Source organism: Ascaphus truei, chromosome 7 (genome assembly GCF_040206685.1).
Source record: "Ascaphus truei isolate aAscTru1 chromosome 7, aAscTru1.hap1, whole genome shotgun sequence".
Classification (NCBI taxonomy): domain Eukaryota; kingdom Metazoa; phylum Chordata; class Amphibia; order Anura; family Ascaphidae; genus Ascaphus; species Ascaphus truei.
Genome location: NC_134489.1, coordinates 17,529,605 through 17,557,589, shown reverse-complemented (window position 1 = coordinate 17,557,589; position 27,985 = coordinate 17,529,605). Strand labels below are relative to the sequence as shown.

The 27,985-nt window shown below is 47.3% G+C and overlaps 1 protein-coding gene across 1 annotated transcript in view; it reads left to right on the top strand.

Moving 5' to 3' along the window:
• Window positions 1–27,985, top strand: part of LOC142498758 (voltage-gated delayed rectifier potassium channel KCNH8-like) — a 375,271-nt gene that overhangs the window by 260,990 nt on the left and 86,296 nt on the right. The window contains exons 5-7 of the mRNA XM_075607124.1: window positions 20,037–20,283; window positions 22,807–22,964; window positions 24,145–24,337. Of these exons, the coding sequence (XP_075463239.1) occupies window positions 20,037–20,283; window positions 22,807–22,964; window positions 24,145–24,337 (598 nt within the window). The remainder of the gene's footprint in view (window positions 1–20,036; window positions 20,284–22,806; window positions 22,965–24,144; window positions 24,338–27,985) is intronic.

Here is a 27,985-nt window from a genome sequence, read left to right as displayed (position 1 = left end):
ATTCCCCTGCCTTCATCCGTGCCTTCAAGTTGGTGTTTGATGCTCCTGGATGAGTATCTTCAGCATCAGCTTCACTCCTGCGGATTCGCCAGGGAACTCACAAGGTAGGCCAATATGCCATTGAGTTTCGCACCCTCGCAGCTGAGACCGGCTGGAATAATGAAGCCCAAGTTGCGGCCTTTTGGCAAGGACTATCGGAGCATTTAAAGGATGAGCTGACCGTTCGGGACCTCCGTAAGGACCTTGAGAAGTTAATTTGTCTTGGCATATAGATCGATCTCAGAATGCAGGAACGCCTATCCGAGAAGTGACGTGCTTTTAGGAGCCTGACTTCTCGGTTGGCCCCAAACTTTGTTTCTCCGCCCCCTCCAGATGACGAGCCTATGCAACTGGGTACTGCCAGATTGTCGGAACAGGAGAAAAGTAGGAGGCGTACCTCGGGCTTGTGCCTGTATTGTGGGTCCCAGGACCACCGGATCCCTGACTGCCCGATCATTGTGGGGCCGGGAATACGCCCGTGCCCAGTGAAGTTGGAAGAGGATTCGCTGGACATCGGTACCATCCTTCCTCCCTCAGTGCCTTCCCGGATTCTTCGGTCGGTTTCCCTCTCACGGGGTTCAGCCTCAGTCTCTAGTCAGGCCTTCGTGGATTCCGAAGCACCGAGTAACTTCCTCGATCTTTTGTTCTCTAAACGACACACAATTCCCCTTCGCTCTTTGGAGATTCCGTTAGAGATTGCGGTGATCGACGGAAGACCCTTAGGACCCGGCACCCTCACCTCACCTCACTTTCCCCTGTAGTGAACATCAAATTTCTACATTAGGAGCTACTCCCTTTCATGGTAATCAACGCACCTTCAGCACCTACAGTATTAGGTCTCCCTTGGTTGTGGGCCCACAACCCTACAGTTGACTGGTTAATGGGGCAAGCGACCATCTGGGGCCAGCAATGTCACAGGACCTGCTTGTCTAAACCTCACCCCAGCTCTGACCCACCGCTGGCATCTGTATCTCTCCCGATGTTCTTCCCCTTGCATACAAGGATTTTCAGGATGTTTTCAACAAGTAGCAAGCCAAGGGGTTACCACCGCATCGGGCATTCGATGGTCCAATCAACTTGTTTCCAGGAGCCATTCCACCATCTCAGACTATTTCAGCAGTTTCTTCTACTCTTCCATTGTCCGTCTCTATATCTGGAGTTCCTGCGGTGGATGACAAGGTCCAGGAGCTACAGTCTCTCTGGAGGAAGATTCATGCCAACGTAACTAAAGCCTCCCTTCTAGTGATGTACCGAGTACCTGGAATTACCCGGTACCTGGCGTTAACCGGCACATTTTCAGCAACCTGGACATTACCTGGACCGGTCACATGGTTCCCCGGCTTACACTGAATCTGCGGCTGTGCAATGGATTCCTGCAGCTCCCACGCCGACTGAAGACACTTCGGATGCTGCCACTGCCACAGGACCTCTGCTGCTCTTCATTGATGTCGCCGTGGTCTTCCTCCACCCTGTAGTTAAGGGCAAAATGGCTAACCGGGTACCCGGCCGGGTAGAACTATTGATTTTGGCCGGGTGCATCAACTCCCATGCAGAAACCCCGCCATCCATGGTAGACTGACCTCCATCTCCGGATACCTTCTAGCTGCCTTTCGTACAATGCCCTTGCATAGGGTTACTATGTAAGTTGCCATTTTTTATTCTGTGCATTTTATAATATATTGTGACTATCTACACCATCCTGTCCATCTCTTCCTTTCTGTGGCTTGATGGTCCGTGCAGCATCGCTGGATACACTGTGTTCAAGCAAAGGTTTTTTTTTTTGTTTTTTTTAAACACCAAATTTAATAGACTCTCTCTGGGACCAAAGGCTTTTTTATTTTCTACAAAATGTGAGTGCACATTTCTCTGGAGTCTTGTTATATGTTCCTGCTGTTAGACAGAATTGCACTGTTTGTGTTCTTCTCTTTTATGTAATCATAGGTTATCTGCGCACCCTGAATTTTTCACCGATGGAGATCACGTCTGGCTATCTACCAGGAACATCCGTCTGAAGATTCTTTCCCTGAAGCTCGGGCCCAGGTTTATAGGTCCTTACAAGATTGCGAAACAAATAAATCTGGTTGCGTTTAAATTGGAGCTACCAGATACCCTAAAGATTCCACCGGTCTTCCATGTGTCTCTCCTAAAGGCGGTGGTCTGCAACAACACCTCTTCTGCTCCCACCCTCTCAGGCCCGGTTCTGGTACAAGGCCAAGTGGAGTATGTAGCTCATTGGATTCTGGATTCCAGTGGATCTCGCGGCAGTCTCCAGTACCTTGTATCTTGGAGGGGATACGTTCAGAGGAGAATTCTTGAGTGAAGGCTAGTGATGTCTGTCACGTTAGCTAGTGATAGGTTATAATATACACAAAATATCTGGGTTGAATTGACCACGACTTAGATATAATAAATATAGTTTATTCCTTAAAGAAGGAGAACACACAAGATGATACAAATAACAGACAAGAAACAGCACTTACTTAGGGGTTGGACAATGAAGCAATCAGGTACAGGATTGGCAATTCATTCAGTAATACAGGTTCAAATGAAGACATCACGAAAGACACTGGGCATAGAGCTTACACTCGTTTATATGGAGTTTCAGCCCCATACCCTAACATTGGACGCCTAAAAGTCTACCAGACTTGTATCTGGTCAGGAAACCCTTTTGTCTGTGTAACGGGTTTTCCCCCCCCCCCCAATCGCAGATTCTACTGTGTGGGTGCAGGAAACATATATTGTTACTCAGGTGTGGTGCATAACCTGTTGGCTCACAGGAGGGCTGAGCTTCCGCCACGGGGAACCTGGGGCACTTATACTATGGATAATACTTACAATGATGCAGCGCCTCCACCTGCGATGGCTCCCACCAGAGGGGGAGTGGTTCCTCGCAGGACAATCAATGATAACATACACGGTGAGGTATAATAACTAAGGACTTTACTAACATGCAAACAACATATCACGGCAGTACCACAATATAACCTGTGTCCCTCTCTCGAGGAGACACCTACTGCGTCACGCAGGACGCTTCCCCAACACCAGGTGATCCCACCCAGTGTCCCGAGAATCCCCACCCAATGTCCCGCACTCTTGCAGAGAGTCAATGGGTGACTGCGCAGTCACAGTTAAGCTAAGGGCCCGTTGGTGCACTTGTGTAGTAGATAGTACCTGCCGAGCACTCCCGTGCTCGGATCTCCAACGGGCTTCACAAAGGATCAGTTGTAGGATGGCGTCATCTGATCCCCAACCGTCCTCCTTGCATGCGGACCGCCGAGGGCGATCCCACCCTGAAACAGTGTCTGTGGACCCCAACGTGGGTCCGAACCTCTTAGCAGGAACCGCAGCGTCTGCTGTGTCCCTGTCTAATCTAAGTGGCACTAACGTGACAGGAATCCTAACCTAGGGCCTGTCCCTGTAGTGCAGCAACCTGTAGTGGCTTGGGGAACTCCTATGGGCCTGCAGGGGTAATGACCTATCCCACTCCCCTAACTACCCAAGTCCCTCGGCCTCACTACTATCTAACTAGTCCCAGCACCTACAGCAACAAGCTGTAGCTCACTGGAGGTTGGCAGTCAACGTGCTGCACAACAAGGTGCCTGCCTGTCAGACCTCACAGCACTGCCCGCCGTGACTCTGACAATGCAGCACTACACTGAGGGCAGCGTCCCTATCTTGGGCCTCCCTCAGCAATTACCCACTAGACTAGTGGGGAGTTGGGGCTTACGTTGGGGTGTGAGTACCTATATGGGGCAGGAGCTGCACTCGCTCCCCGCACCCTTCCTTCCCTCACAGCTCCCTGACTCCAACTCTCTGGAACCTTCCTCTCCCAGCTCCCACTAATGTAAGTGGCAGGGTCCCTAACCTGAGGGCTGCCCCTGGCAACACTCACCTTACTGGGGAGCTGAGCTATCTCGGGCCCTGGGGGTGCTGGCCTAGTACAGGGAGTCCTGGACTCCTGTACCCTACCTCCTTCCCCGAGCTGCTCCGGTCTCTGACTGATCCTAACGTGCTGTAAGCCCGCCAAATGTATCTCTTCTTCAGAGACAGCTTAAGCCCTATTGGCTCCCTGGTGTCACGTGGGGATATGTAGCTTGGGATATGTAGTCCCAGCTCAGAGCCTTCCCTGGTAGGCTAGGGGTTCGCGGGCTTTTCCTACCCTGCACTGCGCTTGCGCAAGCTTCCTGATGCTGCCTGTACCTGCTCTCGGCTGTCCCTACGCTCTCGCAACTTTTCCCTGCCTCTCGCAGCCTCCCTGCGCATGCGCAAGCTATCTGGGCCGCCGGGGACCTACTGCGCATGCGCAAACTGAAGCGCAATGGCGGCGCCCTATCCGCCCAGCTCCGAGAGCGCCGGGAGCCCTGTAACGCGCGTGCGGCGTTGGCAACCGGCCGCACGCGTCCCCGGCAACCCCCGAGCCGGGGCCTGACCGCCCTCACCTTGGCGATCGCTGCGCGGGGCCGACAGTGTACTCGGCGGCGCCCGCGATCGAATACCAGGTGAGGGGGGTGCTGTTCAGCAGGGGAGACCTGGCTACATCTGTAAGTCTGAATTATGGCACTTACAGACCACTCAGGCTCTGCGTTTCTCCGCCCTATTGTACACAATCAGAATGGTCAAGTCTTTGATCAGGGAAGCTGTTGTAGACAAAGGGTCGCCCTCCTGAGCATTAACATAAAGCAGAGCCAGTAACTTTCCCGGGCTTTTATACCAGCCTTGCAAAACAGTATATTCTTTAATATCTACACATATTAAAATAATCCGTTCTGTGCATCTGAGCGGGCTGAAATATGCCAGGTCCTCACGCCAGAGGACCTTTGCCATAGTGGCCAAATATTAGCCTTCCACGACCCCCAGAACCAGAGATACAAAAAACAAGTTCAAATCCCCTATTAACTTTAATGCAGGATTCTCCGCTATAAGCTAAAAGAAATCACTGCATTTCACTCTTCCATTGAAATCAATGGGCTCCGCCGCTATAGGCTTTCAATGGAGCAACTCCGCCATTGAAGTCAATGGGGAAATCACAATTTTCACATTTGCCCATACTCTGTCTGGTTGATTGGAGAGGGCTGGAAATGGCCATGCAGTAATGCAGGAGCAGTGACTACATGCGACCAAAACCCAGCCATCTGGTACTCACAGAACCGGAGATATAGGTTTACACTTTATACACATTTGTACTTAGCCGTTTCAAAGCCACGCGGCTTTCTCCGCCATTACGGTCAATGGTAGGACCCTCCTGGCCGGCGCAACCCTTTCTCGCTGCCATTACTGGTCAGACCCTGTTGGGGTCAAGTGAGGGGGTACCTAACATCTAGGGGCAAAAGGAATTTTATTTCTAGGTGCCCTAGAACAGAAGTTCCCACGCCAATTGGCCGTGAACTTGACCGAGGCCCTAGTTCCCACACCAATGGCGCGATGAAAGCTCTTTTGTGACAATGTTTCCGCTCTTGTGGTTTTGCAGTCTGGCTGGCTGCCAGCTCGTCTTCGGAGGTCGGCTTCCAGGAATCCCCATTGAAATGGATGGCTCCATTGACTTTCAATGGAGAACCGCCGCTCCTCCTCTCGAGCGCCACCTGCAGGTCTTCTACGGAAACGGGCCCAAATCGCCGGGATCTCCATAGGATTGTATTGAGCCCCAATGGCGACTGTAGATGGACGTTCACAGAGGTACACAATTAGGAGGCTTTATAATGTGAAATTATAATAAGGCTTTATTTTGCCTGTTCCTTTTCATCAGGAAATTATCCAAACACAGGGGGGGGAACAAAGCTTCCATTCACTTGGGAGTATTTCTAGTGAAATCCTATGCAATTAGTTCACATCTCCATTCGTTAAGCAGGTCTCCCAGCCCCAAAACATATAGCATGAAAATAAGCAGATATAAGCAGTCTCTTAAGAATAAAAGTCTTATCTGTTGTTTGGAGGGAAAATCTCACTTCCTGGTTCAGCTTCAGGTGCAGTAGTTTTCCCTGTGTCTTGAAATCAGGTCTGCTGTGCAGAGCTCAAGACTGGTCAGCTCCAAGGGTCAGCTCTCAGTCAGAGCTAAAGAGTCACTTCCTGTCTGAACAGACAGGTTTTTGTAAACTATCTAATCAGGCAGGTGGTGTTTATTAACTAACTACCAGAGGTTAACCACCACACTGCTGGATTAAAGGCACATTACTGAACAGGGATAAGTCCCCTGTTACAGCGACCTATGGAGAAACTGCAAAATGGAGCCTGCAAAGGCGGGAAAAGGGACAAAGGGCCATAAACACAGAATTAACATTAACCCTTTCCCTCCCGCATAGATCCCAGTGTGTGTGTTGGTGCAGACACTGGAATGGGAACCATACATATTCACAGGGGGATATACAGTTGGTGCTGAAACAGGGGCATAACTACAGTACTGGACATCATTACAGTTAACCCCTCGCCTCTCAGATGAGAGCAGGGGGTGGCAAAATGGGGTGTAACCCCTTTAATACTGGGCCAAACCCCCTCTCCCATGACAATGTCCACGCTTCCTCCTTGATCCAAGGTTTCCACCGGAGGTTCCCCGACAAGCCCGGGTTAAATTGTCCGGAGATCGATTCTGGAGGGGGTGGGGGGGGGGGGGGGAAACTATGAGGTTTGGCAAAATCCTTTCTGGGATTTCACATTCCGGTTCAGGATTTTTCTCTTTCTCACCCTCTGTGGCTGTATCGTCAATTTTTGCTTCTGGCAACTTCCTTTAAAAGGACAGCCCTGTTAGCAGGAAGTTGCCGAGCAAAGTTTAAATTCATGCTGAGTACATGCGACGCGCTTTCCTATTGTCTTCACACTACCAAACCCGGTTCACATACCTCGACTAACCTTTGATTTCAGCCAGGAAAATCACCCTTACCGGAGGAGGGAGGGCGAATCAGCAGGCACCACTGTGCAGGAAAAAATTGCAGATGGCTGGACTGGGCTAAAAATTCTTTATTGGGACATGGATTAAAAAACCAAGAGGAGGGGGACAATCCCCTGCGCCTCTCCTATTTCTATTTCTGCGCTATCCTATTGTCTTCACACTACCAAACCCGGTTCACATACCTCGACTAACCTTTGATTTCAGCCTGCCTCGACCTCTGCATCAACACCGACTACGCAACTCTGCTGCCAGCCCTGACCTTCGGCTTACGACTCGCTATTCTATCAGGACTCTGTCCCTCGGCTCAGGTTGGTTCTTTCACCTTCCTACCTCAGCCCTGCAGGTCCTTTCCTGCTTGAGACGAGCATCGTTACAGTAGGAACTTAGATTGCAGTAGGTCAGGTTGGCTGCTTAGTTTTAATTTGAGTAGCACTTGTGTAATCTCCTCTTCGGATACTGGGACAAATTGAAAATTGTGGGCAGTGTTGGGAGAGGGTTGGGCGATACGGGTACTCCCAGATTGAGCGTCATGTTTGTATTTCGGGTTGCGTTTTGCTAATAAGTTAGTAGCACACCCCACAAAGTATTCATTGAATGCATTTGCAATGTCAGTGGGATTTGTCAGAGTAATATCATCCTTAATGAACTTACATGGTTGTTGATGGCTAGAAGGCTGGAATATATTGTTGATAACCTTCCAGAAGTTAGCTAAATTTTACGTATTCGGGAGAAGATTATCAGAGTAATATTGTTTTTTTTTCATGTTACGATTAATTGGTATTAACTTAAGGTCAGGGCCGCCGACAGGGGGGGACAGACGGTACTCTCGTCCCAGGCCTCGTGAGTCAGGGGGCCCGGGCCGCCGGCCAACGAGTCAGTAAAATAAACACAAATGACTTGCTTAAATATACAGCCAATCTGGGCCTTCCTGGTGGGCGGGGACTAGCAGCCGATATCAGTAACTGCACAGGCGGGAAAAACATGTGTAAGTCTTCCCGGCTGTGTAGCTGCTTATTCCTACTCTGTACTAGCGCCCCAGGTACCAGCGCTGCCCAGTACTCTCTCCACTCTCACCCTTCACCCCCCTCCAGCCCATAATATCACACTTTTCTGGCCCATTAAAAAAATCGACCCTCCCTTACCTATTTGAGGAGCATCCATGGACCCTCACAGGCCCCTCTGAAGGCCCTTACAGGATCCCCCAAACTCCCACCACCCACATGTTCCTGCTTCCTCCCCAGCAAGGTAAACTCCCCTCAGCCAATGCCTCTTTTCCCTCCCCCCTTACCTTCTTAACCCCCTTACCTTCTTCCCTCCTTACCTTCTTCCCCCCCTTACCTTCTTTCCCCCCTTACCTTCTTCGCCCCTTACCTTCTTCGCCCCCTTACCTTCTCCTGCCCCCTTACCTTTCCCCCCCTTACCTTCTTCCCTCCCTTACCTTCTTCCCTCCTTACCTTCTTCCCCCCCTGACCTTCTTTCCCCCCTTACCTTCTTAACTCCTTACCTTCTTCCCCCCTTACCTTCTTTCCCCCCTTACCTTCTTCCCCCCCTTACCTTCTTCCCCCCCTTACCTTCTTCCCCCCCTTACCTTCTTCCCCCCCTTACCTTCTTCCCCCCCTTACCTTCTTCGCCCCCTTACCTTCTCCCGCCCCCTTAACTTTCCCCCCCTTACCTGCTTCCCCCTTACCTTCTTTATCCCCCTTACCTTCTTCCCCCCCTTACCTTCTCCGCCCAATTACCTTCTCCGCCCCCTACGTTCTCCCCCCCTTACCCTCCACCCTTACCCCTTACACATCCACCCCTTACCCCATACCATCCCTACCCCATACCTTACTTATCCCCTACCTTCATTATCCCCAACACCCGTTACCCCATACCTTCCTTATTCCTCCCCCCCCCACACGTTACCCCATACCTTCCTTAAACCCCCCACCCGGTACCCCATACCTCCGACACCCGTTACCCCATATCTTCCACACCCCTTAAGGGAGGGGGTGTGAGAGGGATATATGAGGGGGGGAAGGGGGAGTAATACATGGGGGATTGGGAGGGAAATAGAGGGGGTGAGAGAGCAAGGGGGGGAAGTGTAAGAGAAAGAGAGGAGGCTCAAAAGGCCGCTGACACGGGGGGCCCTGGTAGAAACTTTAGTCCTGGGCCCCATGAAAGCTGTCGGCAGCCCTAGTTAAGGTCACGGTAAATAGGCTAAGGTGGAAGCTAAGGGATTCTGTGTCTATGTGAGCCAAATGTTGTTTGGGAGAAAGGGAAGTGGGAAGAAAGTGATGCCTCCTACTGAATATAGGAGAAAAGGCGTTATTTTTGCCATTTTGTTATTCCACATAACCTGGTGAGTGTCTCTCGTTCCTGCGGCTTAATTATTTAGTCTACGACCTTAGACCGGCATACTGCTCATAGGGCGACGCAGTCTTGTGACGTCACAGACTGCCGCACAGTAGATCTGTGGAGTACCTCTGGCGTTCATCGCTCCCAGTGTTGGGAGTTCCCTGCAATATTGTGCAAGTTCCATTTTGCACGCCCCTTACCAACGGACTATTACCGGAGGCTACCTGCACCGGACCCAGGATCCACACAGACATCTCGTGAGGATTCAGGACAGAACCACAGCGGACGCTTGGAGTTGCTGATTTCCTGAGACGCATTTTCCAAAGGGGTAACATGCACCTGACACGTAATGCCTGAATGATAGTAATATCTTGTGTGTGCAATACTTACCTACTCGTAATTTAGCACTTTAAATGTGTTTAATACACTATGAGTCGTGCGCTGTCTTCTTCCTCCTGTACCAGAACCTAGGTGCTGAGCCATCGTCAGATTAGCTGCAGACTCCCTGTATTTAAGGTGACATTTGTATCCTGCCACTTCACTGATGTTATTTTAGACACTTAAGTCATTGTTTGTTTACTAACATTCACTTTCACTATTTATTTTATTGAACATTATTTAATGTGCTTCTAACACTATTTTAGTGTCATAGTTTTCTGACATCACAATTTGGTGCGCTGTACACTTTTCTTTTCACACCCACTGAAAATGTTGAAAAGCAGGTTAATTAAAGTTTATGCATCAACTTGCATCCACATGAATGGGCTCGGGGCTTTGTACGGTGCATGTGTGTGCTAATATGATGTGTGTTGGCTTAAGCCAGAAGGGGCCAACTCCAGCCCTCAAGGGCCACCAACGGGTAAGGTATTAGGGATATCCCTGCTTCAGCACAGGTGGCGCAATCAGTGGCTCAGCCAGTCCGAGCAGGGATACCTTTAACAGCTGACCTGCACAGGAGTTGGCCACCCCTGTGTTAAGCACACCCTCTGAACCTCCTCCCCTCGCTGTGCGGAGCTTGTCCCTCACATCCCGAGATTCCGTTACACAGAAACCTTACTTATATCTAACTAGCTGATATACCCGGCGTTGCCCGGGATTTCATTTTCCCACTCCCCCTCGCTTTCCGCTCCCCCCCCTTCACAGCTGTGTCCCCCCCCCCCCACGTTCACTTGTGTGATTTCCCCCCACTTTCACAGCTCCATTTCCCCCCCCCCCTTTCACAGCTGTGATTTCCCCCCCTTCACATCTCCATTTCCCCCCCTCCCCTGCCTTCATAGCTCGGCGGCGGCGGGTCACTGAGGGGTGTGAGGTAAGGCGGGAAGGGAGGCCCCGGCGGCAGGGAAGGGAGGCTCCGGCGGCAGGGGTGTGATCGGGGAGGCGCAGGGGTGTGAGGCCCAGGCTGCGGCAGGGGTGTGAGCAGGGAGGGGAGGCGCAGGGGTTTGAGGCCCCGGCGGCAGCAGGAGTGTGAACTGGGAGGGGAGGCTGTAGGCGCTGGGGTGTGAGGCGGCAGTTTAGTTACTTACCTGGGCGGGAGGTAGCGGCGGCTGGTGCACATCGTGTGGTAGCCAGTGTTGGAGAGGCACGGTGTGTGTGTGTGTGTGTGTGACACTGTTAGACCACACCGGCCAATGAGAGGTGTGCAGGGGCGGGCGGGCCAAGGGAGCCATCTCATTGGCCTGAGGTGGAGTGACGGGCTAAAGGTCCAATGTGATTGCCCCTAGACAAAGGGTTGGCCTGAGGTGGAGTGACGGGCTAAAGGTCCAATGTGATTGCCCCTAGACAAAGGGACATACAATGTTTTCAAAAATATATATATAGATAACCAGAGAGTCTTAAACAGCTTCTTCCTAATCCTTCATGGTGACTATGAATGGGCTTGTACTGGATGTGAATCTGAGCAGTTCTGGGAAATTCATTCAAATTCATTTCCTTGAAGCTAAAGGTCGGTTTAAACTTCCCTTCGTGCTTTTTGCTAATTCAGGAATATTCTGACAAGTGTGTAAATTTACCCACATTTAGGAAGGATTTGTATGCCTCAAAGCACAAATAGAGCTGTGATTGCCTCCCAGGGTTCACAAAGTGCTGATTGCCTAACATTGAATCATTATCATGCATCTGTGTCAGCCATAGTGAGAGAATGTACACACTATACTGTGTGTGCATGCATATCTGTGTATATGTACTCTACACACTATACTGTGTGTGCATATATATCTGTGTATATGTACCGTACACACTATACTGTGTGTGCATATATATCTGTGTATATGTACTGTACACACTATACTGTGTGTGCATATATATCTGTGTATATGTACCGTACACACTATACTGTGTGTGCATATATATCTGTGTATATGTACCGTACACACATCGTTTGTAGAGGCAGAAGCCAAAATGCTATATTTAAATTAATATCATTTTTTTAAAATAATATATAAACCTAAACATTTCTATCCAAAAAACAGCATTCAAAGCCCCAATGCAACATTTTTATAGTTGATGGAGGAACAGGGACGTTTACAAACTTTCAATTTTAGAAAGTCATTCCACCTTTTAGAGCATGAATAGTGCTTACATCTTTAAAAAAAAAAAACAGACCAAAGATTTTGCCCCAATGTTTAATAAATGTGGATTTTTTAACTCAAGCCCAGCACCAACAACTGTTTAAGCCACTATGGGAAGCAAAACTAAGAGTGGGCAGTTGGACATAATAAGTGGCCCGAGGCAGCGGGCAAGCACGTGAAAAGAAAGACTCAGGAGACTAATGCTGATTGGTCCAAGATGGTAATTACTTGATAAGAGATGGCAGGGACGTGGTACAGAGGTAAATGCATCAGTGCCACGGGGTAATAGAAGACAAAGACGGCAACGCTTATCAGACTGCGCAAATTGTAGAATCATCCCATGCAGACATGAAGCATAGGGCATGCTGGGCTTAATTATCAAGTGACATACATCAAGTTAATCCCTGTGATGATGGACCCACAATGCATTGGCCCGCCACCTCCCCATAACAATGGAATTGCAGGCCATTCTGACAATGACTGTGTCACAGTAGCTTGTCGTTATCAATACTGTGCTTGCACACACACTTACCTTTCTAATCCTCCTTCTACACAGTGCAAAAATCAAAAGCCGTTCTGGCACAGCAACCATAGATGCTAATGGTATCTGTCATACCCAATACCCGGTAAATTAAAACACACACACACCTTGGTACCGTTATAATGTGCCAACGGACATTTTAAAAATTGGTTTGTATTGTACATTCAATATACAAAAACATTGTTATTATCATATTTATTTTAGTTAACATTAATACATAGAATATCGTAGAAATCATCAAAAACGAATAAAATAATTATTAGGTATACATTCTCATTGGTTTACATGAATTCTATGTATGTATGTCTTTATTTGTATAGCGCCATTAATGTACATAGCGCTTCACAGCAGTAATACACGTGACAATCATATAAATAACACATAATACAAATAACAGATCATGGGAAGAAGTGCTTCAGACATAAAAGTAACATTTAGGAAAAGGAGTCCCTGTTCCGAAGAGCTTACTATCTAATTGGTAGGAGGAACAAACAGATACAGTAGGAGGGCATACTCGTAAGTGCATCTGCAAGACGCAAAGCTTTATGTATCAGGTGTATAGTGTTAGCCACGGAGCTACTCAGATGCTTCATTAAGCAGGTGTGTTTTAAGGTGGGTCTTAAATGTGGATAGAGAAGGTGAAAGTCGGGAGGTGCATTCCTGAGGTGCGAGGCAGTCAGTGAGAAAGGTTTAAGGCAGGTGAGGGCTTTAGATACAAAGGGAGTAGAGAGAAGATATCCTTGAGCGGAACGCAAGAGTCGGGATGGTGCAAAGTGAGAAATTACGGCTGAGATGTAAGGAGGGGCAGAAGTTTTAAAAGTGAGGAGGAGAATTGAATGTGTGATACCGGATTTGATCGGAAGCAGGAGAGGGATTTCAGCAGGGGAGACGCTGAGACAGATTTAGGAAAGAGTAGAGTGATTCTGGCAGCAGTGTTTAGGATAGATTGTAGGGGAGACAGGTGGGAGGCAGGAAGGCCGAAACAGCAGGAGGTTACAGTAATCGAGACGGGAGAGAATGAGGGCCTGAGTCAGAGTTTTAGCAGTAGAGCAACAGAAGAAAGGGCGTTTGTTATATTGCGGAGGAAAAAGCGATAGGTTTTAGATACGTTTTGAATGTGAGAGGAGAAAGTGAGAGAGGAATCGAGTGTGACCCCTAGGCAGCGTGCTTGCGCTGCTGGGTGTATGACTGAACTTTCAACAGTAATGTAGATGGAGGTAGTGGGGCCAGGTACGATGGGAGAGGTAAGAGGAGATCCAAGATAGAGCTTTGTTACTGTGTGCTCACCACAAACAAGACGGGGCCGTGAGGCTGAGGTGGGGATGCTGAAAGCCACCGACCAACAACCAAGCAGCCACGTCCGGTGTGCAGAGTGGAGGTGATATAGCCGGGTTAGGGTAGGAGAGGTCAGGTAGGTAGAAGGTACTTGCCGTAGTCTGGGGTTGAGAGTGTAGAATTGTCGTATATCCGTAGCCGTGGTCGAGGAGAGGAGAGAGTGGAAGTCCAGAAGCTAGCCAAGGTCTAGTGAGCCGAGAAGTCAGGAGTCCAAGTACGAGCTAAAGTCACAACAGGAAGGCAAGACAAGATAAGGCGAAACCAATGAGTAGCTTGAGGGAGCACAAGACACATAAACCAAAGTTTATGCTCAGCCACTTTGTAGCAGGGCTGGCTGAGGACTTAAGGGGCAGGCAGCCAATGGTAGGAAAGCCCACAGCTGCAGAGTAATGAATGCAATCAGACATAGGCTGTCCACTGATAGGCAGGGACGGGGTGCACAACAGCTGAGGAATAATTAAGAGAATTAACCCCTTGTTTGCTTGTGTCTGCGCGTAGCTAGTGTGCGCTGTAGGTTGCCTGTGTCGTCACGGGGGCGAAGCCTGGAGACGTTTTTTGCTGTGTTTTCCTTCCTGGCAGATTGGTGCCTGTGCGCGGGTTGCGGCTTATGCATGTCACTCGTGATGTCACGAGATGCGTGACGGGGCGGGGCCTAAGCCCAATCTTGACAGTTATGAATGCCAAGAGTATGGAGAATGTGAAGGAGAGGGTGGTCCACAGTATCAAATGCTGTAGAGAGGTCGAGTAATATGAGCAGAGTGTAATGACCTCTGTCTTTGGCAGCATGGAGGTCATTAGTTATTTTAGTGAGGGTTGTTTCAGTGGAGTGAGCAGTGCGGAAGCCAGATTGTAGAGGGTCTAGGAGAGAATAGGTGTTGAGAAAATTGAGCAAGCGAGAGAATACAAGACGTTCAAGGAGTTTAGAGGCAAAAGGCAGGAGGGAGACAGGCCGATAGTTAGAAAGACAGGTAGGGTCAAGCTGTTTTTGAGTAATGGTATGACTGTTGCTTGTTTGAAGGAGGAGGGAAAGATACCAGAGTAGAGGGATGAGTTAAAAATGTGTGTGAGCGTAGGGGTTTTAGGAGATGGGAGGGAATGGGGTCAAGAGGGCAAGTGGTAGATGGAGAAGAGGAGAACAGCAGTGCCACATTCTCCTCTGTGAAAGCAGAAAAAGAGTCAAGGAAGGCAGGAGGAGAGTTAGGAAGAAGTGTAGGACCCGAGGAGGAAACAGAGGGGATGTCCTGACATATGGATTCCACCTTTTCCTTGAAATAGTCAGCAAAGTCCTGAGGTGAGATGGAGGGGAAGAAGAGGCAGAGCTGAGGGTGGTCTGAGTAGGGAGTCAAAGGAAGAGAAGAATCGGCATGGGTTAGACTTGTGCGTGTTGATTAGTTGAGAAAAGTAGGTTTGTTTAGCCTGAGAGAGGGCAGAGTTGTGACAGGATAGCATAAATGTGTAGTGAAGGAAGTCTGCGAGAGTGTGAGATTTCCTATAAGACGTTCAGAGGAACGAGTGCAGGAACACAGCATGCGCGTGTGGGAATTTAGCCAGAGTCTGGGGATAGAAGGGCGAGAACGGCAGGGAGAAAGCGGGGCATTTAGGTCAAGAGAGGAGGATAAGGCAAAGTTGTAGTTCTTGACCAGGTTGTCAGGGTCTGAAGCAGGGCTGAGTGAGGAGAGGGAGGAGTGTAAAGTGGAAACAAAAGCTGGTAGGTTAATAGAGCGCAGGTCTCTGCAGAAGCGAGGGGTAGATAGAGGTGGAGAAGGGGAGAAGCGGGAGAGAGAAAATGAGATGAGATGATGGTCAGAGAGAGGTAAGGGTGACATGGAGAAATAGATGAGAGAAAAGTTTTTAGTGAAAACCAGGTCTAGGTAGTGGCCATCCTTGTGGTTGCAGTCCACTGTTGAAGGCCAAAAGAAAAGGTTAGAGAGAGAAAGCGGGAGGACCAAGGGAGAGAGGGGTCATCAATATGGCATTAAAGCTATTTACCAGACAAAGAAGTTACGGTGAGTATAGAAGGTGACAAAAACCCTCCACCATACAGTGTACAGCAAAGAAAAATCCCACTTGTGAGCACATTCACGTCTCAGACAGGGCCACAAACCTGCGTTTCCCCATTTTGTCTTAGTATAACATTCTTCCACTGCTGCCAGGGATTCTGGGTAATGACATGCAAATGAGCACTTGCAGTGTGCAGGAGATCTGGAAATCACGTTGTGGTTACAGAATCCAACCATGTTATCTTTGCCACGTCTTCTGTAGAGATGTGACAGTGTCTTTCGCTCACTGTGTGTGCGAAATGTTATCAGACAGTGAGCAAAACATGGCTTGTGGGCCCTATTTATAGTCTCTGCATTAAGAATCTTGCAATATCAGAGATTTTCAGAAAATTACTGTATTAAATTAAATTGTAATGCACATGGACCCAATGCTCGGCGATTCGTTTGCGAACTCTAAGGTGGCGTCCATAGTCCGCGTGACCACACGAACAAAAGGCTGTACCTCCATGAGGAAGGCCATAGAGTGTGCGACCGCGTGCGATTCCCGGGCAGACAAAATAATTAGATTTTGTTGCGCGATGGCCGGGTCACGTGAGTGGTTCAGCCAATGAGGGCGAATCGCTAACGTGACATCACAGGCACGCCTCCGACACACCTCCCCATCGCGTCTCCCCCTCCCAATCCCATAGGCCACGGATCGCCTCGGGGGGGCAGGCGCGCGCGACACGCGGCTACTATATCCACGGCCTAACTCAGACGCTGGTTTATTCTCAACGCTTCTTTTTTCACACCTCTCTAGTTTTCTGTAGTCGGATAACGTCTACAAAATATCTTTCAGTAAATATGGCGTTACCTTGAAGGCATCTTGGGGTATTGGTGGATGATGCGCTGCAATCTGGAGCACAATTTAGTAAAAGAAACCCCAACATGCTTCTTTAACAACGCAAGATGAATTCTACGATGAGCCTCTTCATTACAAAGTATCAGTAATCAACACGCCGCTTTCATTTGGCAGCTGGGATCTCCGTGCCATGGAGCAGGAGTTATTCTGCGTCTGGTGGAGAAAAGCACTGAAATTGTTCCAATTTGTAATTAACTGTGAACAGATAACACTGATGATACTTTGGATATGGATTTTGAGTCTGCGAGAAAATGCATTTATAATAGTAACAACTTTATTTCATATAGCACTTATCTCGCAATGGGATTCAAAGCTTCACACAATTACAGTACAGCACATAGGATTGTTACAGGCACAGGTCCCTGCCCAGATGAGCTTACAATCTGTTTTTGGTGCGAGGTACGGGGAGATAAAGTGACTTGCCCAAGGTCACAGGGAGCCGACACCAGGAAATGAACCAAGTTCCGTTGATAATTTGCAAAGTCAGGGTCATTACTCACCGGGCCGCTCCTTCAAACCATTTCATTTGTAACAACTGAATTCCCCGAGTCTTTACCGTTTGTTCTGTTTGTGACATACATCCAGGATACGCGTACAATTCGACTCCGATTACGATGCGCTTGACTAGCAAAGTAAATTGTTGTTGCATTAAACATGTTGGGTAGTTTGGAGTAGAGCAACAGCCAGAGGTAACATGTCTTGGTCTGTCGTAATGTCAAATATTTTCAGAGGCTGAGGAACTGAGCTGTAACAAAAGTGATCTGGTCCCTGTTCTGGTGACCACATCCTCAAAGGGATAGAGGCAGGGGGGAGATTATAAAATGGCATTACCAATGGTGCAGGGGATACATTGAACGTCCCAATATGTACCCCGGAAGAAAAGAAATATCCAAACATCATAACTACTGTACAGGAGGGAAGCATCTTTCCGTGAGAGAAACAGGGCCCCATGTTCATGCTTTACAGAAGAGGGGTGGGAGGGAAATGTGAAGTATCTTTTGTACCAAAAGAGTAGTAGATGCATGAATCTGTGTCCCAGCAGAGGTGGTGGGACGAATACAGTCAAAGAATGCATATACGTTTTGCACAGACACAAGGAAACATGTCATAGAAGAAAACAAATAAAAGTCCTTTATTTGGTATAATCTGTGATTGTGTAGTAAGTAGGGGACAGAGTAGACTGTGGGAGGGGAGGGGGTGATCAAATGTTGCTTTGTCAGACATGTCAAGTCTTTGATTTGTAGTCAGTCTCACTGATGTTTTGTTTCTTTTCTTCTGGGAGAGGAGGAGCGCAGATGTGCTCAGTGATACATGTGAATAAAAGAAATAAAGGCAAATATAGTGCAGAGGGCTGATACTATAAAATGTCAATCTATAAGCCTTAGGGAGTTGCACTCACAAAACTTCTTGTAAAAATGTGCATGTCAGAGATTCTTCTCTCTCTGACTGGAGCCCTTGTGATGGATGGATGTAGTAATTCTCAGGATATCCCTCAATAGGTGTATGGTATTGGCATGAAAAAGAAAAAAGCCACAATAGGGCATACTATTTGACCAAATGTATTCAATGCAGAGTAATAAGAGCAATCAAACTCACATTTCCAAAGAATATAACAGGCATTGGAGAGAACCGCCGAACATAGAAGGACCCCGTCAGTACACAGCTTCTTGGCACTTCACTTGCGTCTCACACTCTGAGTTCCGCATGCGTCACTTCCGTGGCCGCGTCACAGGTGAGGGCGGAAGTGCAATCTGCCTCTGGGATCAGCTCCGATTTGCCAGTCCTTCAGTCCCCCGGTTCTCCAGCAACGCTAACTCTTTTTATTATTTATATATTTAGATTTTTTTAGAATTAATAAAGTATTGTAGCTTATTATACATCTGTATCATTATCACTGGGTTTTTTGGCCTTGCGCTATGTTTGAGCGGCGAGGGGGTTAAAATTTACATATTTTTCATGTGTACTACTTAATTGGTGGGCCTATATATAGTAATCAGATAGACCCATACTGCATAACTCCTGACGAAGCACCAGCGAAACACGTAGAGTTAGCGTTGCTGGAGAACCGGGGGACTGAAGGACTGGCAAATCGGAGCTGATCCCAGAGGCAGATTGCACTTCCGCCCTCACCTGTGACGCGGCCACGGAAGTGACGCATGCGGAACTCAGAGTGTGAGACGCAAGTGAAGTGCCAAGAAGCTGTGTACTGACGGGGTCCTTCTATGTTCGGCGGTTCTCTCCAATGCCTGTTATATTCTTTGGAAATGTGAGTTTGATTGCTCTTATTACTCTGCATTGAATACATTTGGTCAAATAGTATGCCCTATTGTGGCTTTTTTCTTTTTCATGCCAATACCATACACCTATTGAGGGATATCCTGAGAATTACTACATCCATCCATCACAAGGGCTCCAGTCAGAGAGAGAAGAATCTCTGACATGCACATTTTTACAAGAAGTTTTGTGAGTGCAACTCCCTAAGGCTTATAGATTGACATTTTATAGTATCAACCCGCTGCACTATATTTGCCTTTATTTCTTTTATTCACAGGTACAGTATCACTGAGCACATCTGCGCTCCTCCTCTCCCAGAAGAAAAGAAACTATATATACGTCCGGGGACTTGGAACAGTCCCATTTGAGGAAGTTGAGCTGCCAATCACTATTTGTATTTTTAATACTTTTTTATCACTGGCTGGTGAAGGGTATTATTTAATTGTTTATAGGTGAATCACATTTTGTGTTTTATTATTTATCTCCTTAACACTGTTTTGACATTCACTTTTAGAAGCGCCCTGTTCATTTCCCTTCCCCTTTTCACTGATGTTTTGCAACATTCTAATAGACTTCAACGGAGTCTCAATGATAGAATTAGCAATTTCCAATTAAAATGCTAATTAAATGTTTTACTCCAGTAACCCCAAATCTCTGGGTTTCTGGCCCATATTTACTAAGCGGTGCTATTCCATAAGATGCCTTCCAATGCTGGAAGACTGCAAGTGGCCCATTCACTTTAAATGGTCTGTAAGGTGTCTTCTAAATCCGAAATCTGTCTTGTAGAATTGCACCTCTTAGTAGACATGGCCCCTGTCCCTTTAGGCTACGGCTCCAGTGCTCACTGCTGAACGCGCGCCTGGCTGATTACAGCCGCGATCTGGGGTCTGTAGGGGAGCGATGGGATGTGCGGGGGGCGTAGCTATGACGGGGGCACAGCACGGGAAGACAAAATTCTCGTCTTCCCTGCCAGCGGACGCGCCATCGTGAGAGGGGAGCGCACACTGAAGGAGCTACTGGGGCCTGCCTGACTAGAGGTGAGTTTCTGGAGTGCAGAACGCACTTTAGGGTTGACATCTCTGCCTTGTCGTCACCATGGATGTTCCCAATGGGATGCCAGTAACCAGAGTCTGACTGGTACCCCCTTTGTCTCCCTCAGAGCGTGTTTGGGGACAAACCCACCATTCCAGAATACAAAGTGGCCGCGATCCAGAAGTCTCGCTTCATCCTCCTGCATTACGGCACTTTCAAGGCCGGCTGGGACTGGCTCATCTTGCTGGCCACCTTCTATGTGGCGGTGACTGTCCCTTACAACGTCTGCTTCACCATCGCCCGTGATGACAGCGCCTCGTCGCGCAGCCCACCCATCGTCAGTGACATCTTCGTGGAGATCCTCTTCATGCTTGGTACGTAGCAGGGGGCGCCGCTTACCCAGGGAGAGACATGCAGAAGTAGGGGCGCTTGCAGAAAGTTTTGCTTAACCCTTTGATTTCCGTGCGGCGCCAGAGTGCCACCGCGCCCCTCTGGTACTCGCGATCCCGTGACCGCTTCTAAGAAGCCATCACGTGATCCCTCGATCAGGGACAGACGAGGAGGAGTCCTCTTCCGTTCCTCTTCTTGTAAGACTGTTGGCTGTGCCCCACAGTAGAGCAGAACGCGATCCCCGACAAAAGTGAGCAAGTGGGTTATGACGTAGTTATTACATCACGGGGTCCCTGGCGTGCCAGACGCTCTGATGTAGGAGCTACATTCTTGGGCACCTAAAGGGTTAAAGGTGCAAAGGCACAAAGTGTACTAATGGCAGAGACATCTTTAAGGGGTCACATCTGGATGACTGACGCCTTTGTTCACCCCAATCTGACGCCTATACGTATTTCTAATCATTTCTTGAGTTTGTTTGTAAACATACTGGGCTGAGACTCGAGAGCTTGATTTACTCGGGCCGCTCCCTTTGTGTGACATCATAAGAAGAGTTTCCGCAGGCAAAGCCCCCTCCCTTTCCTCTCTCTTTATTGGTTCACTGATGAGGACAGGGTGGTAGAAACAATTGAATGACAAACACTTCCTCATTCAGAGACCCAGAACAAAAAGCAAGTTATGCTTATTTTTCAAAGAAACAAAAGCAGCCAAATGTTTGCTTCGAGCATGGTTATATTGGTTTAAGGAAGTCAAATAGATCGTTAAATCATTTACAGAATGTTGTTTTTTGATCGACTAGTAAATAGGATTTTACAACCATGGGGTCCAATTAGAAGATATATATATATATATATATATATATATATATATATATATATATATACACACATATATACTCTTGTCTAACCCTCCCTGCCCGGCTATAAAGGGAGTTTACATAAATGTCACTCTGTTTTTGGTTCCCGAAGCACGGAGATAAAGTGACTTGCCCAAGGTCACAAGGAGCTGGCACCAGGATTCGAGCCAGGCTCCCCCCGAATTGTATATATCCCATTATGTGCCTTGGGGAATCCCTTTTAACACTCCCAGATCACAGTGATAAGCTTTGCATACGTTTACCTCCACAAATTGCCTTGATATACCCGGTCCGGAGCCTTGTTTGGGTGTACATCAGGTTCCAGGCACCACTGCTAATGGAAGATAGACATGCTGGCCTCCTCCATTTTGTCAATAAAAAGGGCTTTATCACTTATTAAGTAGCTGTTCTTTGCACAAACAGGATCCCTGTTGCGCTGTCCTTTTAACTTGTCAGTTTAAGAGATGGCGGGGTTTTGAACAGAAGTTCATTCACAAAAGATGCTATACCTAAATATTTAAGTGAGACGTAATGTCCAGCTGCTCTCGCCTCCCAGGGAGGGGAATTTATTGAAGATATTCCTTATTATTATTCAAAGGTGGGCTAATGGCAGAGCCTGTGTTTCATTTCCAGACATCTCATTCATTATTTACTTAGGTAAGCTTCGTTTTTAGACACCAGTGGGAGGCGGAAACAGACTTTGGAGGGGGAAAAAAAGTGTCCAATATTTAACACTTAGGTTGGGTTATCGGGGCTTTCTTGGCAATAAACCATGAAAGTAACTTCCTGGGATGTCCTCAGAGCAGTGACTGCGTTGGTGGACTGCGGCAAATTTGAATATATGAGTCCATACTGTATATCAACACAGATAAAAATATCAGATGCCCAGCTATTTCTATTCTAGATGTCTGCTAGTGTCTCCAGCTAATGCGGTTAATCAGGCCCCTCGCATCAGACGGGGGACATTGGTAGCGGAGAGTTTTGAACAGTTATGCACAGAGGCTCCAAATGTCACACATCCCAGAATCAAGATGAACATGCCATTGTCTCATCTTGTCTGCTGCAAAATAGGTGCAAAAGATTTCAGGGGGAAAAAAATTTCAATTTATTTCAATGGGATTTCTTGTTTTATTTTGATAAGTGGCACTAGGGAGGCTTTGGTGAATTAACCCTATATACACAGCAGGCTTTATGTTGGTAATATACTGTATCAACGTCTCAGGTTGCAACACTAGGGGGGGGGTGATGGTGCAAAAAATAGCAATAGGGGAGACTATGATACACAAACCCCTAGGTATCAAGACAGAACTGGTGCAATTCTGAAGCAAAGAAAAGCGCACCAGGATTATTAAAGAAAATGATAGCGTTCACAATGGGTTTTTTTTTTTCATTGAGACATCTAGTGCCGTGTGCTTTCCCCATAATGGCGTTGATACATAGAAACTCTTTGAGATGATAAACTACTACAGCATAGCTATGTAACAGTAGCAAATTGGGCTCGGGAGTCCCTTTTCTGCTATTGGTAATACAGCTGCACATTGACGAATGTTCAGAACACCAATGCATCCATTTACAATCTTGCCGTAAACCTCCTCTCCGGTGTCTTCTGGTACCCAGCAGTTTGATCTCTCCAATGCCTTTGTTTTCTCACCAGATATTCTGTTGAATTTCCGAACGACCTACGTCAGCAAGTCGGGCCAGGTGGTGTTCGACCCACGCTCTATCTGTGTGCACTATGCAACCACCTGGTTCTTTGTGGACCTCCTTGCTGCCCTACCCTTTGACCTTCTCTATGCATTCAGTGTCAACGTGGTAAGTGGAGCCTTTGATTCGCAGGGGAGGATGGTCACTGAACAGATATTAAAGCTATTTTTCTTGGGTGTATATATATATATATACATGTGGTGGAACCTACCCAAAGCTTCATATTGCATAGCCAGTATAACCAACCCCACACTGATGAGACCCATTAAGGTCGAAAGAGCTGTCTATAGGTGGGTTTAATGGCTATGCATCTTAACCCAGGCTGTTCTAAAAAGTGGTGCAATATGCTTATAGGGGACCATGTCATATGGTTTTGAAGCAAAAGGTGGCACTGTGTGCTCGTTTGCATGTCATTTCCCAGAATCCCTTGCTGCAGTGGAAGTACTGTATGCTGGGTGACAATGGTGAAAGGCGGGGTTGCAGACCTGCCTAAGACGGGTGGGAAGTTGAATGGGAGTTATTAAATCAAAGTCTTCTGGCTGCTAGCTGGATGCAAAAAAAAGTGGTTGAAGAGCATGTTATTACCATGGAAATAATGATACATCAAAGGCAGTCTGAGAGGCAATGCTAGTAACAAATTGTCAACATGTCCCTGACAAACCTCAAAGCAGAGGAGAAAGTAACACTAATACTCTTACTGCCCTTATTAAACTGAGGTACAGGGAGGAACATTGCCTTAGGCCGCGCTTATAGTGCCGGCGACGTGACGTCGCCCGAAAACAAATGCATTGCTGCCGCCACGTGCGCTTATAGTAAGCACGACGGCGACAATGCGACGGAGCGACGTCGCCGTCGCGAAAACTTGTAGCTGGCAAAATTTTAATTTGATTGCCGGAAACCCGCGACGCCACTGCCCGGCGAAATATAACTTTTAACTGTGGCGACGGCGACGGGTGACATCACCCGTCGTGTCGCAGTCGACGGTACTATACGCGCGGCCTTAGATTGCAAAGGTTGCTTACTCAAGACCAACAACTTTTCCACTGTGTCTTCCAACGATGGCATCTTCTGTTACTGACTATTCACCAGTGTCCCCTTGCAGTGACAAGTGAGCAACACAGGCGTCTATGACTGCACAAATTTATCATGTTCCCTCAGACAAGGTTAAGTAAAACGAAGCAATATAGTGATGCATTGCCACCCTTAACAGGAATACCATAGCATCAATTGCATCATGTGTGTTCATTCCTTATCCCAGGGTTGTTTTGACCCCTCTGTCTTTCCGTAGTACTTTGGCGTTCACCTGCTGAAGACCGTGCGCCTGCTGAGGCTCCTTCGTTTACTGCAGAAGCTGGATCGTTACTCGCAGTACAGCGCCGTGGTACTGACCCTCCTCATGTCCATGTTTGCATTGCTCGCTCACTGGATGGCGTGTGTCTGGTACTTCATAGGGCAGAAGGAGATAGAGGTCAATGACATTGGTGAGTGTTAGCACATAACACGAGCGGCACTATTAAGAGCCAAGACTGACAGACGCAGCCAATGTTGTGGCCGCCGGTGGCGCGCTGCAGTGCGACATACACAGGGCACCAGCGGGAGGAGCGGCCATTGTTTTAAATCGCTCGCGTGCGAGAAGGTGGCGGGGCCCCTCCCTGATCGGGGGTTGCTTGGGACGGGAAAGTCCTACACTCCACGTGTAGATTAAGGCTGTTCACTCCTATTCTTTTCATACTAATTTATCGCAAAGTACAAAAATACAAAACAAATGGTTGTGTTTAAGGTTGACAGGGGATTGAGTCCATGGCAGGCAACGGACCAGTGTTCAGGATTTCTCTAATTAAAGCAGCAAAGCATGAAAAATCCTATATGTTTTTTTTAAATAAGTCAGTTCTGTAGTATTAGATAATACTGTCTGCATTTTTTAACTCTTAATGCCATTTTTAATGATTAGTTTTCATGTACTGATCATCCTTTGGTTGCTACAGCAACCATTTAGAAAGTCATATCCACTTCCTCTTTTGAAATAGCCTCTCACACACCTTTTTGAGCTCTGCCCTTGGGCAACAAAGTATCACAAACAGATCTGTTGCTGTGTTCGAACCAGCAGACTGTCGATTGCTCTGAAAGCTGTAACAATAACGTGCTTCACTTAGTAATATAATGTTACATATCAGCTGCAGCATTCCCCAGACTGCAGCACAAAGTTAGAAGGCGGCCATATCATTAGGCACACAGTTACGGTTTTGACAGATTTATAACAGGAGCATCAAACAATTGCCAGCTTAGGAAAGAATGCAGAATTATGCAATGTCCCACGCTTTACATATACAAATAATAAGAGTGAAAAGGGGGGAATGTAGTATTGCTGTTAGAACACCTAAGGCCGCCTCGATAGTCCACGCGACAGCACGCGCGATGTCGTGCGTTGCGCAAACAAAAGGCCTTACCTCAATGAGGACGGCCACAGAGCGTGTGATCGGGTGCGGGCACAAGAGCGACGCCACGGGCAATTTCTCTCGAGACATTTTTTTAATTTTGTCGCGCGACAGCCGGGTCATGTGAGCAGTTCAGCCAATGAGGGCGACCCGCTCACGTGACGTCACGACCCCGCCTCCGGCACACCTCCCCATCGCGCACGTCATAGGAATCCTACAGGCCACGGATCGCTTCTCGAACAGGCGCACGCGACGCCATGCGTTCCGTCGCGTGCACGCCTACTATTTCCCAGGCCTAATGTCCCTATTCTCTAAAATGTAACCCAGCTACCCCCAATGCACTTAGATTAACTCAGTTTTCTGCTAGAGAGGCATGAGTTGCAGATCCCTCTGGCAGATAAGGTGTTAAGAAATAATTGAGCCAGCGTTGTTATTTTTTTTGATTGGGAGATTTAAAAATGTAAATAGTCTGAAAGTGTCTATGGAGCTGCTGTCTGTGATAATCTGGTTAGCAACTATCCAGTAAATGAATAACCATCATTCTATAAATCAATTTGTCTGTGTTGTATTGTACAGAGGACAAAATGATAATCCCTTTTTAATGTACTCCTACGCACACATCACTTGTATCACTGTGATGATATATTTATGCAGTGCTGTATAAACACTGTATTAAATAGTGTGCTGCAAAGATACACAGCGTCTGCACAAAATATTCTCGGAGATCCCTCTGGCCGATATGAAGTCAATATCCATTTGATGCTTAGTGCTGTGTTATGCATTAACATGAAAAGCAGAACAAAGTCAAACGGTTCAAAAAGGGAAGAAAAAAAAAGGACACGCTCTGTTTTATTGGCTGAGATAATTCCCTTCCCTAAAAGTCTTCAGCAGAACAGCTATCACCACTGTCCACACAGCTGAACTGTATTTTGTAATTATGCCAGAACCTTCTTCAAAGAGCAGAAAAAAGCAGACCGTGTTCTGTTTGAAGGTTTTCAGCGAGAGCACATTAGAAGCCAACAACATACAAACATTTGGCTTCCAGTGCAGGAGATGTTAGCAGAAGCTGAAAGCTGTAATTGCTGCATAGCGGCTGTCACGAGCGGCACAATCTGGAGTCTGGAAAGGATTTATTTTTCCCTTATAAGATATCATTGGATGATATGTCACTGGGGTTTTTTGTTTTCCTTCCTCTGGATCAATATACTGTAACTACAGATATTGGCTAAAGTATCTGTCGTCTAAAGTTAGCATAGGTTGAACTTGATGGACGTACGTCTTTTTACAACCTCATCTACTTTGTAACTATGTAACTAAACAAAAACTGTGAACACATGACTTGTATTTGTGATATCTAGCTGACACACATTTCTCCCCTGCAGGGTCCCTCAAATGAGTAATAAACCCCCTCAATCCGTCACAAATATACCTTATAACGCTGCCGCCACCAAAAATTAAAGTCAAGTTCTACTTGCAGGGTTTGTGGTCCCTGTTTTCTAAGAAAAATATGTAATTAACACACAAAATTCTATTGTAGAAAAATGTGTCAGAAAATGCAGTTAGTCTTCAAAACATGCAAACTTCAATTAAAGCCCAAAGACAAAATGTATAACATTTAGATTTCTTGTACAAAAATTAGTACAGTGCATAGTTACTGAAAATAATGTTGCTAGAAACATACAGTACAATATATGCAGACAGTGTCATAAAATAGAAAATCTCATTTATGTTTCCGCATAACTTTTATCAGGTTCCTCAAAGGCTCTTTAGTTGAAAAAATGAGTTTCATGTGTCATAGCGCTGACAGTCTTTGGTTGAAAAGCTCAATTCATATTCTATATGCATGGTTTTTATCCTAAAACTTCCTGCGTTTTAAACTGGATAAACCCTCTGTAACGGTACCTACCCTGTTGCAGGAAAACCTGTTTGAAGAGCTTGAGCCAAGTACTGAGCAGGTTCATTCAGAGGACTCTCCTATAGTAATTAACCTGCTCAACTGGCTCATTAGTGCCTTTAAAAAGCCTGCTGATTGACTGCAGAGAGAATCTCTAGCACAGAAAGAGAGAGCCTGTGCTGCTAGAGAGATCCCAGGGGAAGAGAGACACTCTGTTCCAGGCAGCATCGGCCCCTGGAACCCGCCAGAGGGAGCACCTCACAGATACCACCACAGACCCTTGACTGACATGGAGAGCACCCTGCCTACAGGTACCTCTCTGGACATGTGTCAAAAGGTTGGTAAGAGGCCTAAAACAAAAGAAAACAAGCGCAGACGCAAATGGTGAAGTAAGTTCAAATCAATTAATATATATTAAAAGGTATGATATCTGCGTACATCAGTGAAGACAGAAGTAGGCATATCGTGCACTTAGGTTAACATGTTACCCGGCACCACCAGACGCACAGGAACCGCAGCAACCGCCGTGTCACCAGGATGGGTGAGGTAACGCTGATCGTCCGTCGTTTTAGGCCGTCACTGGCTGGCTTAGTCTGGCTCTACGAAGTCTGCAAGAACGTCTTTGCTCCGTGCCCGCTGGAGCCGCCGTCAGGCTCGTCTCTCCGGAAAGTCCACGTAGTTTTGCGGCAGATTCGCGACTTGCCGTAAGGCGGATTGATGACGTCACAAAAAAGTTCGGAGCAAGTCTCTCTACACCTCAGCAAGGGTATATGGCAGAGATATAACCGTAGGGGCTAGAT